This window comes from Coccidioides immitis (assembly GCF_000149335.2).
Source record: "Coccidioides immitis RS genomic scaffold supercont3.1, whole genome shotgun sequence".
NCBI lineage: Eukaryota > Fungi > Ascomycota > Eurotiomycetes > Onygenales > Onygenaceae > Coccidioides > Coccidioides immitis.
The window spans coordinates 701971-718019 of record NW_004504310.1 but is presented as its reverse complement, the minus strand read 5'-3'; the positions used below and the strand labels follow the sequence as shown (position 1 = coordinate 718019).

The following is a 16049-nucleotide window of genomic DNA, read 5'->3' as shown; positions in this document are numbered from 1 at the left end:
AAATACAGCCACTGGATATGGCTTCTGGCCCCCAACATGATGATAGCGCTTTACGCGCTTGCAATCCATTATCATTGGAGGACTACAGACAGCATGAGCAGCCGGTCACAAAAGCAGCATGTGAAGCACAAGGGTCAACGGGGTGCAGAGATATGATGGTGGAGAGAGTCTGCAAGACACACTCGCGCAGACTGTTTGCAGTAACTCCCATACATAACTAATTGACTCGCTGCTAACTAAGAAAATATGGTTAATTATTTGCTAATTAAAGTTTGGTCATGAATATTTCAGATCTTATTTAATAAGATTATCTGATTACTTCTCTAATCTATACTATTTCTGCAATTAATTTGATTGTGGAAAAAAAACAAAGTATTAAAACTAATTAATGGCTGAAGCCAGCAAATGATCAGAAACTGTCTAAATAACAAGTTCATCATTATTGTTGTTATCATTATTGTTGTTATCATTATTGTTGTTATCATTATTATTATTATTCTCTTTCTCTTTTTTCTTGTTTGCGAAAACTACTACTCCGCGGTTGAGGCATCACCAGCAGTTCAGGCACCAGAACCTTCTAGGCATAGTTGATGGTACCACATGTTGAGATAATGGCATCAGCTTTCGCGAGAGCATTGATGTCCCATGAGAAATGATGCACAATGTGGTCCCACCTGGTTGAAGTCAGTTGCAATAGTTCCTTCCCCCCAGTTGCAATCTCTAAGGACTAGATACTTACAGAATTCCTGGCTGAAGGCCTATTCAAGGAGCATTTTGACTGCTCATCATGCTTTTCTTGGTATTGCGTGATACCTTGAGCTCTGGCAAGCATATTGAGCCACTGTGTGAGCCAGATAGAAAGGTGCTTGTGGAGATATTTTCAAAAGTTAGGTCCTGATGATATGGGGTTGTCTTTATTCATGAGGGGTCACGCCCGCATAGCTGCTGACAAAGCGGCTGGGATGGTGGATGACATAATCAATCAATCAATCAATCAAGCTCATTTTTTGGTATGGGACCCAAGTTGTGTACAGTAGTAGTACACTTGCCAGAGTGAGCTTTCCGGAATCCGGGCCTGACTTTGAATAGGAATTCTGCATTTCCTTGTACACCTGCATGGTGACAATTCAATCTCCATATCTGGCTTGATCTCATATATTTCAACAATGGCGATAGTTGAAAAGTTCTTCTATGATGGCGATGACGGCGAGGTAGAGGATATGCGCAAGTACAAACCTGGAGGATATCACCCTGTACTCCTTGGTGAGGTATTGCCCAAGCAGTCAACTTCCAACACTCGAAAACCAAGGTACTGGATTTTGCAAAAGTTAGGCCATGGTGCTTTTGCTACAGTATGGCTAGCAAAGGATCTTTTGGGCTCTCTGTATGTGATGCTAATTGTGTGGTCCATCAGCATATTTGATGACTGATTTATACTGATATAGTGGTTATGTTGCTCTCAAAATCAACATTTCATGTATCACTGGTGAGAACAATGAGATCCGAATTCTTCGGCAGTTACGGGATTCCAGTCATCAGAATCAGCTTGGATATAATAATGTTATCCATCTATTAGATGACTTCACGATTCAAGGGCCCAATGGAATACATGATTGCATTGTTACTGAAGTAGTAGGTGGCATGAGGTATTTCCGTGATACTTCAATTTTTAAAGCTTGTGTCAAGAAGCTCTCACTTCAGGCTATAATGGGACTTTCATACTTGCATAGTCAAGGAGTGACTCATGGTGGTAAGTATTATTTCAGTGTCTCCAAGACACTATACCATATCTGATTAAATTACAGACTTACATATTGGGAATCTTGCTGTGAGCATGCCTCAGCTGAATGAGTATCCAGAAGAGTCAATAATGGAGCATTTTGCCAATCCTGAAATTGTTCCTGTTGTGGCTCAAAATCCATTGGATCAGAATGAGTCTGTCCCGGCATATCTTGTTCCGTCTGTCTCTCTGGTGGAATTTTTAGAATGGAAAGCAGGGAATAGTGCAACTTATGAACCCCTCTGCCTCAAGATCATGGATCTTGGAAACTGTAAGCGGCTACTATCGGATTACCATCTACAGGTAATAGTGACTGAAATTCCTAGCGTTTCGAAAGTCAGACAAAAGACCGCCATCAAACACTCCCATAGCCATCCGCGCTCCCGAGGTAACCTTCTGTGAGCTTTCAAATGGTAAGGTAGGGTCGGATTGGGATAAACCTATAGATGTCTGGGCGGCGGCGTGCACTGTAAGTTCAGACCCGCGGGGACGAGCTCTTCGCCACCGCTTTCCGCTATCTGACCCAGGGCGGTAGATCTACCATATGAATTATGGCTATGCCTTGCTGCATGGATTGGGTCGAGGTGATTGGATTATATACCATACTCTTGAACTAGCTGGCCCTCTCCCACCTGCCTGGAGGCCGTACTGGGACTTGGATAAGGTTTGCGCAAACGCTGGCGGTATGTCTGTCGAACGCCTCTATCGTTTCTGTCACGAGACTCAATTCTAACACTTCTCCCTCCAGAACGACGACAGCTTGATACGGAAGGGTTCTGGGCCGAGCAGCGGATTCATCGGCCTTGCGCACCCTCTCAGCGGGATACAGACCAACTGATTGATTTGTTAAGGAGTATGCTTAAGATCAACCCTGATGACAGACCACAAGTGAGCACGCTACTTGATCATCCGTGGTTTTCCTGATTAAGAGCATGAAAGTATCTTTCTTCGCCCTCGGGCAACAGTGATGATAGGTGCATGGGTCTAGTTCCCAGGTGCCGGCGCGTGTCGTGCTAGACGGTCGTGTTGAAAGGCACCAGGCAACTTCCATAGTGGTACTACACGCCAATCAGTTCATTGTAAATGTTCTCTAATGAAATGATTTACAGTTATGATCAGACAGATGATGAAGGTACATGTGTGTACAAATGTAACCTGCTATTGAAGGATGCACTTTGGTCCTTGAAATCATAGGAGGTAGCTTCAGGCATGTGAAGTTATTTCCTGAATGGTGTATCAACAAGATATTGGAATTCCCATACACTGTTCTGACTTCTCATGTGTTCCGCCTAACTACCTACATAACATCTACCCCCGTGGATGCAATGAGCTTACCAACAGATGTGAGCCACACAAAGTTTGTGTACTGTAGCTGAATCCATTGTGATACTGTAATTTAACTGACACCACCCACAAAAATCTCCATAATGATGTTGTATCAAACCCATCACCCCTATCGCGCCCCAAAACTGATATAAGGGTACTTTGCAAGAGCTTTTGTGAGCCCATTGGCTTTAATCACATTGGTTCCAATGTGCTTGTTTGAGATTTCATTCTTTTAAACCCAATCTCTCAACATATGGCAGCAAACCCTGATATGGTGTGTTCTTCGAAGTATAGGTTCAGCTTTGGCTAAGTTGACAGCTCCTATGTTGTCAACATTCAATTTTGCGGTCCTAAGCTTTGCTGAGTTTTTGCTAGTGACATCTGCTTCCATCAACATGTTGTTAAACCACACCAATTCACAAGCAGCTTTGCTAGCTGCTAGATATTCTGTCTCGGTTGTGCATTTTAAAACAGGCTTGGAGCTCTGTTAATTGTAACAATGTAGCTGCTGGTAGATTTATAGTCAGAATCTGTGATTGTGACTAGTTCCAACCTCTGAACCTGTTCCTTTGAGGACTATACCCTTCATTTTCATACCTTTGAGGTATTGTAGGACATGTTTGAATGCCATCTAACATTCCCTATTTGGCCAGCTGTTGAATTTGGATAGGTAATTGACCGTTAGACAGTTAATGCAAGATCTGGCCTTGTAGATGTAATTAGGAACTGCATGGAGCCCATGCCCTTCCTATAGTTAGTAGGCGTGAACTGCTTATTGGCTCCAGCTGATTCTTCGCCAGCTTGATCTGGCACGAAGTTACTGTAGATTTCCTTTATCATAGGGGTCAGAGAAGGTTTACAGTCTTCCATGTCGGATTCAGTTTGTAAATCCTCAGTATACTGTTCTTGCCTAACAAAGAGATCTCCATTTGGCTTTTTGAGCTTGCATGCCTAGGAAATGGCTTTGACTCGTAACTTTCTTCATCTCAAAGCGATGTTGAAGCATTTTTAGGAGCCAGTCAATCTCAGATCCATCGGGTCCCATTATATAGCAGTCATCAACGTGTACAGTCAAATAGAGTGGCCTCCTCTTGTGATAGAGCATGCCGACATCGTTTGAAATCCTAGGGATTTCCAGTGTTCAGTAGCTGCTTGATACTAGTGCGTAGTAACCCTGTTTCAACCCGTAGAACCCCTGGCGTACGAGCCGTACCAAATTCCCAAGTGCGATGCTTTAAAACACGCTCTTCCCCTGGAAAAGTTCCATTTAGGAAGGCTGTAACGAAATAAAAGACTCTAACTCTCCAATTTCTGGCTGCTGAGATCGCGAAGAAGCTCTAGTAGTAGACCACTTACAACAGCTGCGTAGATCTTCTTATAGTGAACACCTTCTTGCTGCTTAAATCCACGTACAAACCAACGAGGTTTGAACTGAATTGTGTTCTTCTTAGACGTTCAATTCGAATTCGGGCTCGAATTTGAACTCTTGTTGAATTCTTATTTGTCTTGGCCGGGCTTCTCCTCATGCTCTCGCCTTGTTTGCGGATTCGGTATGATATATCCTGCAGCAAGCTGTTCAGCTCCTGCTCCGGCAGGTCAGATCCTTCGCGGTAAGCCATCTCAAGTGGGGTCTGCATGAATTCTCTCCATCGAGGCGTGGTGTTGTCCTTGAAAATATCGTGTAATATGTGGCTATGGTAGGGGAATCCAATTCGATCAAGATCCATGAGAATTGCTAGGAATCTCTCTATGTAGTTCCTTTCTCCGCTAACCGGCTGGGCTGTCATACTCCTGATCTCATTTGCTAGGCGTCCTCGTTGAATTTGTCTCTCCTCAAAAGCCGTTTCTACAAGTATCCAAAGCCTGTACGAAGTAGCCGACGAGGCTATCTGGCTGTTTGAAGTGGACTCTAGCTTGTGAGGATATACTGCTGTTAATTAGGCTGTATAGTCACTTAGTCTTGGCTTTCCTAAGCTTTATAGCAGCGGGATTATGAGGTTGTCGCGATGCTGTTTGCTCCTCTAGGATAATATCTTCAACATCTGCTAGCTCGGCTACTACGAGGGCATCTTGCTTCCACTCGGCATAATTGTTGACACTGGCAGTTAGGGTACATAGGCTTCCTGACGGTATTTTCAGTATCCAGGAATTGCGCGATAAAGTTGTCAACTTCTGTTATGTGGATCTGCGATTTTATCCACATAGCACTTTGAATTTCTCTCTCGGATTTGTTGGCTGAGCATCTTCTTCTACGTCTACTTCAGCGGATTCGTATCCTGAACTTCGACGGCCACGTTCGCGGTTTAATTGTTGTTCCATTTCTTCCAGACTTTTCTGCATCTTCTGTATCTCTTTAGAGACAGGCTGAATTACATCCATTTATAGCCTGATGGAGGACTGATATGCTTGTCATTGGTTGTTTGGGAGGATAAAACCAGGTCATTAGGTATCCTCGATCTATCACGTGACAACAAAGCACGTGGGATTATATAATGTTTCCGACTAGTTCCGATCCGGTCTAGCCCGACGTTCCAGCGTCTTCCACCCGCAGCACAGGCAAGAATGGCAGACCTGACGGGGATCCGCAGCGAACTTGTCACTCAGTGCCATTCCCAGGCCACCCGTCGTCGTCCGCAACGATCTACCCAGCGTTTCCCGAACGTTTCAAAAATCGAGTATCCTGCGAGGCCTGAACGTCCTCACTTTCTCTACCTTTGCTCGAGCTCCCCCTTCTTGCTCCCCTTGTCAAGTCGCCATCTGAATCCATTTGAACCCTTTCGTCCCGGACTCGCGTGATCAACCATGTCGACCTCTGCGCGCCGTCGATTGATGAGAGACTTCAAGGTGAGCATCTTCAACAGTGTTCCTATGCGTTGCCCTCGACCGATAGACACCCCCTTGCGGCAACGACAAGTTGTCTTGCTTTCTTGCTCTCCGCTCCGAGAGAAACCCCGCCCCTCTCCTTAAATAAACCATCTTTGCTGACGTATGTTACCACAATTAGCGGATGCAAACCGACCCTCCTGCCGGGGTCTCTGCTTCTCCAGTTGCGGATAATGTCATGACATGGTATGTCCATGCCATCGGAACCTTCACTTGCACATTAGACTCATCACTCGAGACAGGAATGCCGTCATTATTGGTCCCGCAGACACCCCCTTTGAGGACGGGACCTTCCGACTTGTGATGCACTTCGAAGAGCAGTACCCCAATAAGCCTCCCGGCGTCAAGTTTGTCAGCAAGATGTTCCATCCCAACGTCTACGGAACTGGCGAATTGTGCCTCGACATCCTCCAGAACCGTTGGAGCCCGACGTACGATGTAGCGGCGATATTAACCAGCATTCAAAGGTATGTCTCATTGCCGTCATATCACTCAAATGTACTGACCTATCCGTGCTTTGCCACCAGCTTGCTGAATGACCCAAACACCTCCTCTCCCGCGAACGTGGAGGCATCCAACCTGTACAAGGATAACCGAAAGGAGTACGCAAAGCGTGTGCGCGAAACTGTCGAGAAGAGCTGGGAGGATTGAGATAGTTCAGTTTGCCAATCTTCCTAGTAATGCCCCGATATGAAACGCTGCGATTATGTCACTTGTCATGTCTGTTTACGAATGTCCACTGTCAAGCATCTCTCCGTTGGCGAAGTCTCTTTTCCCTGCCCCTATCTCAGTGTGTGTATGTCTCTCTGCGTGTCTCCTTTGAGGGCTTTACCCTTTTTCCTTATTTTAAATACTTGTCCTAGCTTGATGCGACGGCTTGCTCTCCGTGCATTTAAATTTTAGGTGCACGTAAAGCACTGCCCGACATCGAGGTTTCATCTGATCTTTGGCGGGCAGCATGTAAGGGAACCGATTGTTTCTTTTGTTTTCTTTTCTTTCCCTCTTTTCTTTTCCTTTTTTCTTTTCCTCTTTTTTTTTTTTTTTTTTTTTTTTTTTTCCTCCTCTTTTCATATGCACAGCGAAGGGGTTCGGCGCTGCTTTTTTGGTTGCTTCTATTAATGGGACGAGAAGAATCTTGGTTTCCATTTGTTGGTTGTCTTTTTCCTCTCTTACAATTATTAGATGTCCGATTTCAGGTAGCTGCATGGAAGTATATTTTACGGATATACGGAGTACTGAGGATCCTATGTAGGTGTATATGTACGGGATGTAATATAGGAGAGAGAAGACAAAAGGCGGTACACGGTCGCGAGCATTCCCAAGGTCGAGTCCGCCGACCATGGCCCAAGGGAACGCGCGAGCTCAATTTTAGGCTATGAACTAAACCAGTCGTGCTGGACGGAGCACATAAACAAACGCCAAGACCGCTGCTGACTATGCTCCGCTTCCACGACATTTTCACCGACCATTAACACGGGGGTTTGTGGACGATGGAGGTTTCATTATCGTCCACATTCTTTTTAATTCCCTGCTTTTTACCTGTGTTCTGTGGCTTTTGCTAGGAGTTTCCCTTTGAGTTTCAACTCGGCTTGACGTTTTCGATTTTCTCGTCGGGTTCTCACGTGGGCCCCTTGCTCATTTCGCTGCTCTCCCAGCTCGAGGCCGTCTCGAATACACACACACCCGCCCCTGAAGCGGCGAGTCCTTCGTTGGAAGATAAAGTCCTCCATTCCTCTCACATTTCTCCGGCGGTTTCACGGCTCCCAGTGTTCCTTTGACTGAGCTTCGGCACGGTCACAGGGGCCATCATGGCGTAAGTCTTGCTACACCCCCTCACGCTCGGTTCAAGGTAGATAGGCTGACTGGTAGCACCCGCAGGTCCGGGGCCACTGGAAGTTACAACACCATCAAGGGCAAGTAAAGCGCTCAGCAAACATCGCAACTACTGAAACGATTTTGCTTACTTCTGTTTGCTTCTCAGTGGTCGCGCGGTTTCGACCTCAGAACAAGATCGAAGTCGCCAACGGTGGACAGCCGATTGTCGACTTCGAGTCGGAGGAAACATGCCGGATCAACGTACGCGAAGATTTGCAGCGCCCTCCCTCCCTCCCTCCCTACCATCTTTCTTTTTCCCTTGGCGCTCGGGCTGTTACTGCCCCAACTTTGATATCACTCTGGACGCTCCACTGTTTGCTGACCTGAAATTTTTGACCCCGTTTAGTCGAGAGAAGCTTCTGGAGCGTTTACATTCGACCGAATATTTGACATGAACTGTCGCCAGCAGGACGTTTTTGACTACTCTATTCGTTCCACGGTCGACGATATCCTTAACGGTTACAATGGAACTGTTTTCGCCTACGGTCAAACGGGCGCTGGCAAATCATACACGATGATGGGGTCAGATATTGACGATGACGAAGGAAAAGGCATAATACCGCGGATCGTAGAACAGATGTTTACGAGTATCATGACGAGTCCCGGGAATATTGAATATACGGTTCGTGTGAGTTATATGGAAATCTACATGGAGCGGATCCGAGATCTCTTGCTGCCGCAAAATGACAACCTTCCTGTCCACGAGGAGAAGTCTAGAGGCGTCTACGTCAAGGGACTGCTCGAGATATACGTGTCTAGCGTCCAGGAAGTCTACGAAGTAATGCGAAGAGGTGATGCGGCACGGGCGGTTGCAGCGACAAATATGAACCAGGAGTCTTCACGCTCACATTCCATTTTCGTCATCACCATTACGCAAAAGAATGTGGAAACTGGCTCTGCGAAGAGCGGTCAGCTTTTTCTCGTCGATCTTGCTGGTAGTGAGAAAGTGGGGAAGACGGGAGCGAGCGGTCAGACATTGGAGGAAGCAAAGAAGATCAATAAGAGTCTGAGCGCTCTGGGAATGGTCATCAACGCCCTTACAGATGGAAAGTCGACGCATATCCCCTACCGAGACTCAAAACTTACTCGCATACTACAGGAGAGCTTGGGAGGAAATTCCCGCACCACATTGATCATTAACTGCTCTCCAAGCAGTTACAACGATGCTGAGACGATAAGCACCCTTCGCTTCGGCGTTCGTGCGAAGGCGATTAAGAATAAGGCAAAGATCAATGCAGAACTGAGCCCTGCAGAGCTGAAGCAGCTCCTGAAAAAGGCACAGAATCAGGCTGTGACGTTTGAAAAGTACATTGCATCCTTGGAATCCGAAATCCAGCTCTGGCGGAGTGGCGATACTGTTCCCCAAGAGAGATGGGTGGCTTTAAGGACGGGAGAAGGGGTTGCAGGGATAAAACTCGACGCAAAAGCGCCGCGTCCTGCGACGCCTTCGCGTCTGCAGACAGAGGCACGCTCTGAGACCCCCAGCAGTCGGCCAGACTCGAGAGTTGGCGATCGATCCAGCACTCCCACCATAGTCCTAGAGAAGGATGAACGCGAGGAATTTTTGAAGCGTGAAAATGACCTTCAAGATCAGCTGGCAGAACGAGAGACGCAGATTGCGGATGCGGAGAAAATGTTGGTAGAGAAGAAGGAGGAGCTTAAAATCCTGAAGGAATCGGCTGTTCGGACGGGAAAGGATAATGAAAAGCTAAATACAGAGGTTAACGAGCTTCGCATGCAGTTGGAGAAAGTTTCATTTGAAAGCAAGGAGGCGGCGATTACTATGGACACGCTCAAGGATGCCAACTCAGAACTGACAGCCGAGTTGGACGAGCTCAAGCAGCAGCTTCTCGACGCTAGGATGAGTGCAAGGGAAACCAGCGCGGCATTGGATGAGAAGGATCGGAAGAAGGCCGAACGCATGGCTCAAATGATGGCCGGATTCGATCTCAAGATGGACTTTTTCTCAGAGAACGAGAGGAAGATACAAAAGCTGGTCGAACGAGTGGATTCTTTGCATGCGACCAGTTCGTCCGGCGAGGTGGTCGCCCCGGATGAATTTTTGGAGTTACGGTCATCCCTCCTTGAGACCCAAGGGGTAGTGCGGCAGGCTGAGTTGGCGATGAATGACCGTGCTGACGTTCCCCCTGACGCCCAGCTCTTGCAGAGAATAGTCAAACTCCAACAGGAGTTGGAAGCTGCTTTAGAACAGGGGCTTGATGCTAACGATGTAGTTGAGATCAAGGAGCGGCTAGAACAGGCGTATGCGGCGCGGAAAGATATCGACCACCTGGAAGTAGATAGCTTACGAAGCGAGATCGCCCGCAAGGATGGAGAGCTCGAGCGCTTGAAGCAGTCGCTCGCGGAAGCTCGCTCTCAGCCCAACGGATCCAGCAACACGACACCTACAGTCAACAGCAAAACGTTGCATCAGCAGATCGCAGATTTTGACGCCATGAAGAAATCCCTAATGCGTGACTTGCAGAATCGATGCGAGAGGGTCGTTGAGCTGGAGATTTCTCTTGATGAGGCCCGTGAGCAATATAAGCACGTTGTACAGTCTTCGAATAATCGTCAGCAGCAAAAGAAGATGGCGTTCCTGGAAAGGAATCTGGAACAGTTGACACACGTGCAGCGGCAGCTCGTTGAGCAGAACAGCAGCCTAAAAAGGGAGGTTGCCATTGCTGAAAGGAAGTTGATTGCTCGGAATGAGAGGATTGAAAGCCTGGAGACACTTCTCCAAGAAAGCCAGGAGAAACTCACGGCTGCGAATCACCGGTATGGTCCCTCTACTATCATAGGCAATTAAAATCAAGGCTGACGCTTTCATTTTGTTTCCCCGCGCGATGTAGGTTTGAAGCGCAGCTCACCGTCGTGAAGGAACGCCTGGAAGCCGCCAAGGCTGGGTCTACGCGCGGTCTGCCCTCTTCCGACGGCTTATCCTTTAGCTTCGGAGGCTCGAGGATAGCAAAACCCCTTCGAGGAGGAGGCGGGACAGAGCAGCCTAACGCTACCAGCCCTCCGGCAAACGATGCAACGTCTGGCAGGGCCAAGCGCACCACCTGGTTCTTTAACCAACGATGATTGTCAAACTGTTTGAAGCTCTGGCTTTGTCTATGGCCTTCCTGCTAGGATGTTGGTTGGGTGAAAGGATGGATGGATTGATGGACAGATGATGATGATGATGATAATGAGCGCTGTTGGGATCTCTTGCTTCTGGCCTGGTCTGTTATGATGTTATCCTACCTCTCCACCTTGTTCATTCCCCCTTGGTCATATACTCCTTTTGTCACAATACCTTTTAGGCGCGAACATCATATATGTTGATGCCCCGGTTAATGTTTTGTTTGTACATGATGTTCTATACAGAAGACACCACGCCAATTCTGCGTGCAGAAAAGAGGGTTGATAGAATAAACTGTTGATGCTGTCAGGCAGAGGGATGGAAATGGTCTACGTATGTACAGGATTACTAGTTACATAGTCTGTGTGGCATACATGTGCATACATACACAGGTAAATGTTATATATTGATGTTGAGGGTTAAAAGCACCGAGTACTCTGCATTTTCGACATAACCAACTTTGTTCGACATACATGGTTGCTTGAGGTGTTTTGTGTCTGGGAGCCTCACCAGGTTCTTGACATAACAGACATGCCCCTCGCAATTCTTTTGGTACATGGAACGGACGAGCCCACGCTTTACACATTTCACTTTTACAATCATCAAGTCCACCTCGAAGTTTGTTATCAAGACCGAAATTCAGCACGCAAATGACCAAGGAATTCCTTTTGTGTCAAGGTACCTTCATGAAGGAGAAAGCTACATCAATAAGGATGGAACACTTTTGTTCAGATACTCACCAGTGACCCCCTGAAGAGCTTCCAGCTGATGGAGAGCTGATCACTCTGCTGGCTTTGTCTTTCTCCTGGCTTCAGCTCCCATAGGAGGTATCAGCTGCTCTAACTATGGGTCCAGTGAAATTTAAAATGCCGAACGCGTACTCTGTACTTTTTGCGGGCCGTGCACAGCTTTGCAATAGATCTTGTGGCCTTGTACAAGCCAGCCCTTCCCTTTGGTGTTAGGTCAAGTCTAGAGGAGGCTGCCGTAGAAAGATGCAAGATTGTTGGAGAGAGAGGACCTAGCAGCTGGCAGTTATTATCATCTTGAAGAAGCCAAATAAGTACCCGATGAGGTCTAGCGCGCAATGGTGGGACGACGCCACTTACATAACTAACTACATAAGGCTGCTCCACAATCACATGCCAGTTTCAGTCTCTGCCCTGGCGGCTGTTTGGCTGCTTTGCTGGTTTTCTCCTCTCGCCAGATCTTCGCTCCCCCGAATGAACGAACGAAACGAACGAGCAAACAACTAACCAACAACATCCCCGTCACTCTCTCTCGCTAGAGCCCCTTGGGATCTGGTGCTATTAGCTGTCTCTTGCTTTTTGGGATCACATTCTCCACTGATCTTCCAATACTATTTCTAATTTTATGTATCCTCTCATCTTTATCTTATCTGCCTGCATCACTCGGACTACACTCGCTCCAGTCATAGCTTTGGGAGCACGAGAACTTCCCGGATAGCTCCCTTGCACACCATCCATAGCTTCGCTGCATATTTGAATGCGAGTTTCTTGTCCGATCCTGCCCGTGATTATTGCGTTGTGGCCATGGGAAAGGCCCCAGCAGTCACATTCGTTGTGAGGTCTGTACTACCCTCCCCACCTCCAATCCTTAGTTACGCATCGTCGGTGTTGGTTGAAAGCTGAGCAATTGCCATTTCTCCGTACAGACATGGGGCCCGCCTTGATGCAGTCGATAAGCACTGGCATCTCACTTCTCCCACTCCGTATGATCCCCCTCTGACGTACGGTGGTTGGAACCAGTCGCGCATGCTCGGGATTCGCATCGAAAGCCTACTGCGAGAACGGGAACAGACACAATCCAGCTCTGACACGTTAACCGAATCTCCAGCGCAAAGAACAACGCCGCGAAAACAAAAAATCATTATCCACTGCTCCCCATTCCTCCGCTGCGTGCAGACAGCGATTGCCATAAGCGCCGGAATAAGTCAGGCGAAAGGCTCTGCGCTTGCGATTCAGCCATCTTCCCCCGGGAGCAACCCGTTCGGTTCCACTACTACTCAAGGTCGTTCAACTGACGATGCGCTCGATCTTGGAGAAGGTCACGCAGACAAGGCAAATAAAGATCCCACGACCACGAGCAAGGAGCGAAACCGACACTGTATCCTCCGCTTGGATGCCTTTCTTGGAGAGTGGCTCACCCCAGATTATTTTGAGCAGATCCCGCCTCCACCGGGCTCGGTCATGATGGTAGCCAGCGCAAAGGCAGATCTCTTACGTCCCGCCGAAGCTATTGAACTAAGTTCGCCTGCTGATCTCGCCTCGGCTTCTGGGTTTTTCCCGGGTGGCTGGAAGAGGTCATCCACAAATTCTTTCGACGGCAGTACGTCTTTCGGGGCTTCCCAGAGTATTCCAACTAGAACCCGTTCTGGCACTCTCGATGGGCCCTCTGGCGGTTTAAATGCTAGCAGACGCCCAGTGCTCTCCAAACTATCCACAGCTCTACCAAACCAGCACGGTGGCTATGTTCCACCCACTCCCACCTATGCGGTCAAGCCTTCGGATGCGATCCCGCGTGGATACGTCGCACATGCGCGTGATGCATGTGTTGAGGTGGACTATCAGTGGGATAGTATGCGTGAGCCTCAATCTTGGGGTACTGGCGGAGAGTATGGAGAAGAATGGAGCTCGATGCACCGAAGGTTTCGTGATGGCCTAGAACGTATGATATCATGGTACAAATGCAACGGCTCTGCATATATCAAGGACCCCATGATACCAGAAAGCCACGATGATGGCAATGATGATGTGGAAACCATAGTCATATTGGTCACGCATGGTGCTGGCTGCAATGCTTTAATAGGAGCTCTGACCAATCGTCCTGCTCTGCTCGATATTGGGATATCATCCCTGACTATGGCCGTCCGCAAGGCCGAAGCCCCTGGGGGCTCGTTCCCACAGCCGGACGGTGCTTACTCCCAGGTCAATCTTGCCGATGAATACGATGTCAGCATCCTAGCCTCTACTGATCACTTGAGAGCCGCAAATAGCACTGCTGCCTTGGGCCCAGCGTCTTCCCGAGGATTCCCAAGTTCAGACTATTCCCATCGGCAAAGGTTTAGTTCTACTTCCAGTTCTACCAGCTCTCGGGGGAGCTTGCCTCTAGGTGATTCCTCCAACCGAACTTTAAACTACCCCAAACTCTCCTCTCAACGTCCCCCTTCTCGATCCGCCTTTGCGAGTCGGTTGTCGTCCGGTCTCTGGGGATCCGTTTCGTCGCCTGATCCAGCGGACGATCTTATCCCTAACTTCGGAGATTGCAAAGGCCCCGAATCTCTCAGCAAAGATCCAAAGTCCCAAACTGTGACAGTAAATGTACCGATCCAGTCGTCCATCCCTGCCGTACCCCAAACCAGCCATGGGTTATGGAGTAAAGCTCCTGAGAGAGAATCCCAGGGTAAAAGGCGATGGACCGTAACAGATCGATAGCCATCTTTGTGGACTTAGCGCGCTAAATACATTTGACATGATCATTGTTGTGAGTAGCATCATTAGCATCCTCTTTTTGGATTTAATCTGAGATTTGGAGTAGCCATGGCAGCGATTGGAGTTATGGTATGGCCGCCTTTAACTAGAGCATGCAATTTCTGGCTTTGTTTGTTCAATTTCAAATCCGCTCACTAAAAATTTATATGATCACTCCCTAGAGCAATTCCATATTGGGACTTGGAAAAAGGAAACACAGTCCAGGTGGTTTCTCCGATATATATTCGCCATCCCCGCAGTTCTCGAGGAAGATGATCATCCCCAGAAGAATCTGTCGTGAATGCGCAAGCATCAAGACCGATTCGTAGATCAGCATGGCTCTAGTTGGGCCCTCCGCCGTCGATGACGGCCCACGAGAAAGGGAAGCTGTGCTTGTTCCATGCTCGATACCTCCAAGGCAATCATTGTCCACTCCTTCATGCAGCCCGCTGCTCCTTGGGAGAAAGCAGACGATCTGTAAACCCATCAATAGTTCAAAATTTGCTCCTACCAGTCCACCTCGCAGCTATGTCTTTACCCTAATCCCCACAGAACGATCCCCTTTCTTATCACCTCCCGTACTATCCAATGCCGGCGATCGCCTACCGCGCTCGGTTCATACGTTCTGCTTTCGCAGGAGGCAACAAGCTGGGTTCTGCCCCGTGCCAATGAATGATCTAGCCACCGCTCTTCAGAAATTACGTATTGACCTTCGCCCCCTGCTAGATATGAGCCGTGCCTTCGGCTGTATCTCAGAAGAAAATTACCAGCGGGTGGATTCACAGCAGCAAAAGCAGGCTTAGGGCTGTTCTATCCCCCCATCAAATCCGCGAAGACCACGCACCTGGTCCAGGAAATACTGATTCTAGGTAAATTCACTTTTCATAGTAGCACCCCGGTTTTTGGATTGACCGCGTAAATAATGGCGGCCTGGGGCTGCACTGCCCAGGCTAACAATTGCACACAACATCCTGAGTCCTAAAAGGAATGTTTAATGAGCATTAGGGTGTCCAGGATTCCGTGTACAAGGCCTACAGGGTGAAGCAATCGAACGGATGGCTTCACTGCACTGAGTGTATGGTGGGTTCAAAGCAATACATATACAAACAGTCCGGTCACTCTGCTAAATTAACTAATGTGCGATCTGCATTGATGGTGGTGGGGACCGATCAAGCTAGCATCTATTCCGTCCTTCGCAGTGGACATAGGACCCCCTCTGCTATCGCCAGGTCCCGGAGGGCACATGCTATCAAGGGTTAACCGCTTAGCAAAATGTAAATTCAGAGACGCAAGTGTACCTTTTTAATGACCCTGCACCAAGACAATGAGCTGCAGAGTGAATGATATTCAGTGTTGAGTGTCCAAAAAAAAAAAAAAAAAGTGAGATACATAATAGCAAAGGGGCCACTGACTGAGCACCCGGGAGAAGATGCGAAAGCTTCAGCTTCTCTGAAAGACCAGCAAAGTGATATATTCTTGATGCATCCACGTCGTCTATGCATGTAGCGTCGAATCCACCATTCGTTGCTCCATACAAGCATTGTAGATAATAGTCACCGACTCCTTGCACATA

The 16049-nt window shown here is 47.9% G+C and overlaps 5 protein-coding genes across 5 annotated transcripts; all 5 read left to right on the top strand.

Annotated features, from left to right (window-relative positions):
* Positions 1-1166: 1166 nt before the first annotated feature.
* On the top strand, positions 1167-2894 carry CIMG_02866 (CMGC/SRPK protein kinase; the record flags this gene model as incomplete). The annotated part of the gene is made up of 6 exons (XM_001249094.2): positions 1167-1384; positions 1446-1750; positions 1806-2051; positions 2107-2249; positions 2316-2463; positions 2529-2894. The coding sequence occupies 6 exons, from the start codon at positions 1167-1169 to the stop codon at positions 2702-2704; spliced, it is 1236 nt and encodes a 411-aa protein (XP_001249095.2). The 3' UTR covers positions 2705-2894.
* Positions 2895-5714: 2820 nt separating this feature from the next.
* On the top strand, positions 5715-6882 carry CIMG_02868 (ubiquitin-conjugating enzyme E2 2). The gene is made up of 4 exons (XM_001249096.2): positions 5715-5950; positions 6111-6175; positions 6232-6456; positions 6517-6882. Exons 1-4 carry the CDS (start codon positions 5909-5911, stop codon positions 6638-6640), a joined length of 456 nt encoding a protein of 151 aa, XP_001249097.1. The 5' UTR covers positions 5715-5908; the 3' UTR covers positions 6641-6882.
* Positions 6883-7511: 629 nt separating this feature from the next.
* Positions 7512-11413, top strand: CIMG_02869 (kinesin heavy chain). The gene is made up of 5 exons (XM_001249097.2): positions 7512-7802; positions 7868-7902; positions 7971-8065; positions 8211-10642; positions 10717-11413. Exons 1-5 carry the CDS (start codon positions 7798-7800, stop codon positions 10946-10948), a joined length of 2799 nt encoding a protein of 932 aa, XP_001249098.1. The 5' UTR covers positions 7512-7797; the 3' UTR covers positions 10949-11413.
* An 848-nt stretch (positions 11414-12261) lies between these two features.
* CIMG_02871 (phosphoglycerate mutase) lies at positions 12262-14489 on the top strand. Its single transcript, XM_001249099.2, has 2 exons — positions 12262-12573; positions 12661-14489. Exons 1-2 carry the CDS (start codon positions 12539-12541, stop codon positions 14438-14440), a joined length of 1815 nt encoding a protein of 604 aa, XP_001249100.1. The 5' UTR covers positions 12262-12538; the 3' UTR covers positions 14441-14489.
* Positions 14490-14542: 53 nt separating this feature from the next.
* On the top strand, positions 14543-15856 carry CIMG_02872 (uncharacterized protein). Its single transcript, XM_001249100.2, has 3 exons — positions 14543-14566; positions 14659-15345; positions 15462-15856. The coding sequence occupies exon 2, from the start codon at positions 14812-14814 to the stop codon at positions 15277-15279; it is 468 nt and encodes a 155-aa protein (XP_001249101.1). The 5' UTR covers positions 14543-14566; positions 14659-14811; the 3' UTR covers positions 15280-15345; positions 15462-15856.
* The last annotated feature ends 193 nt before the right edge of the window (positions 15857-16049 follow it).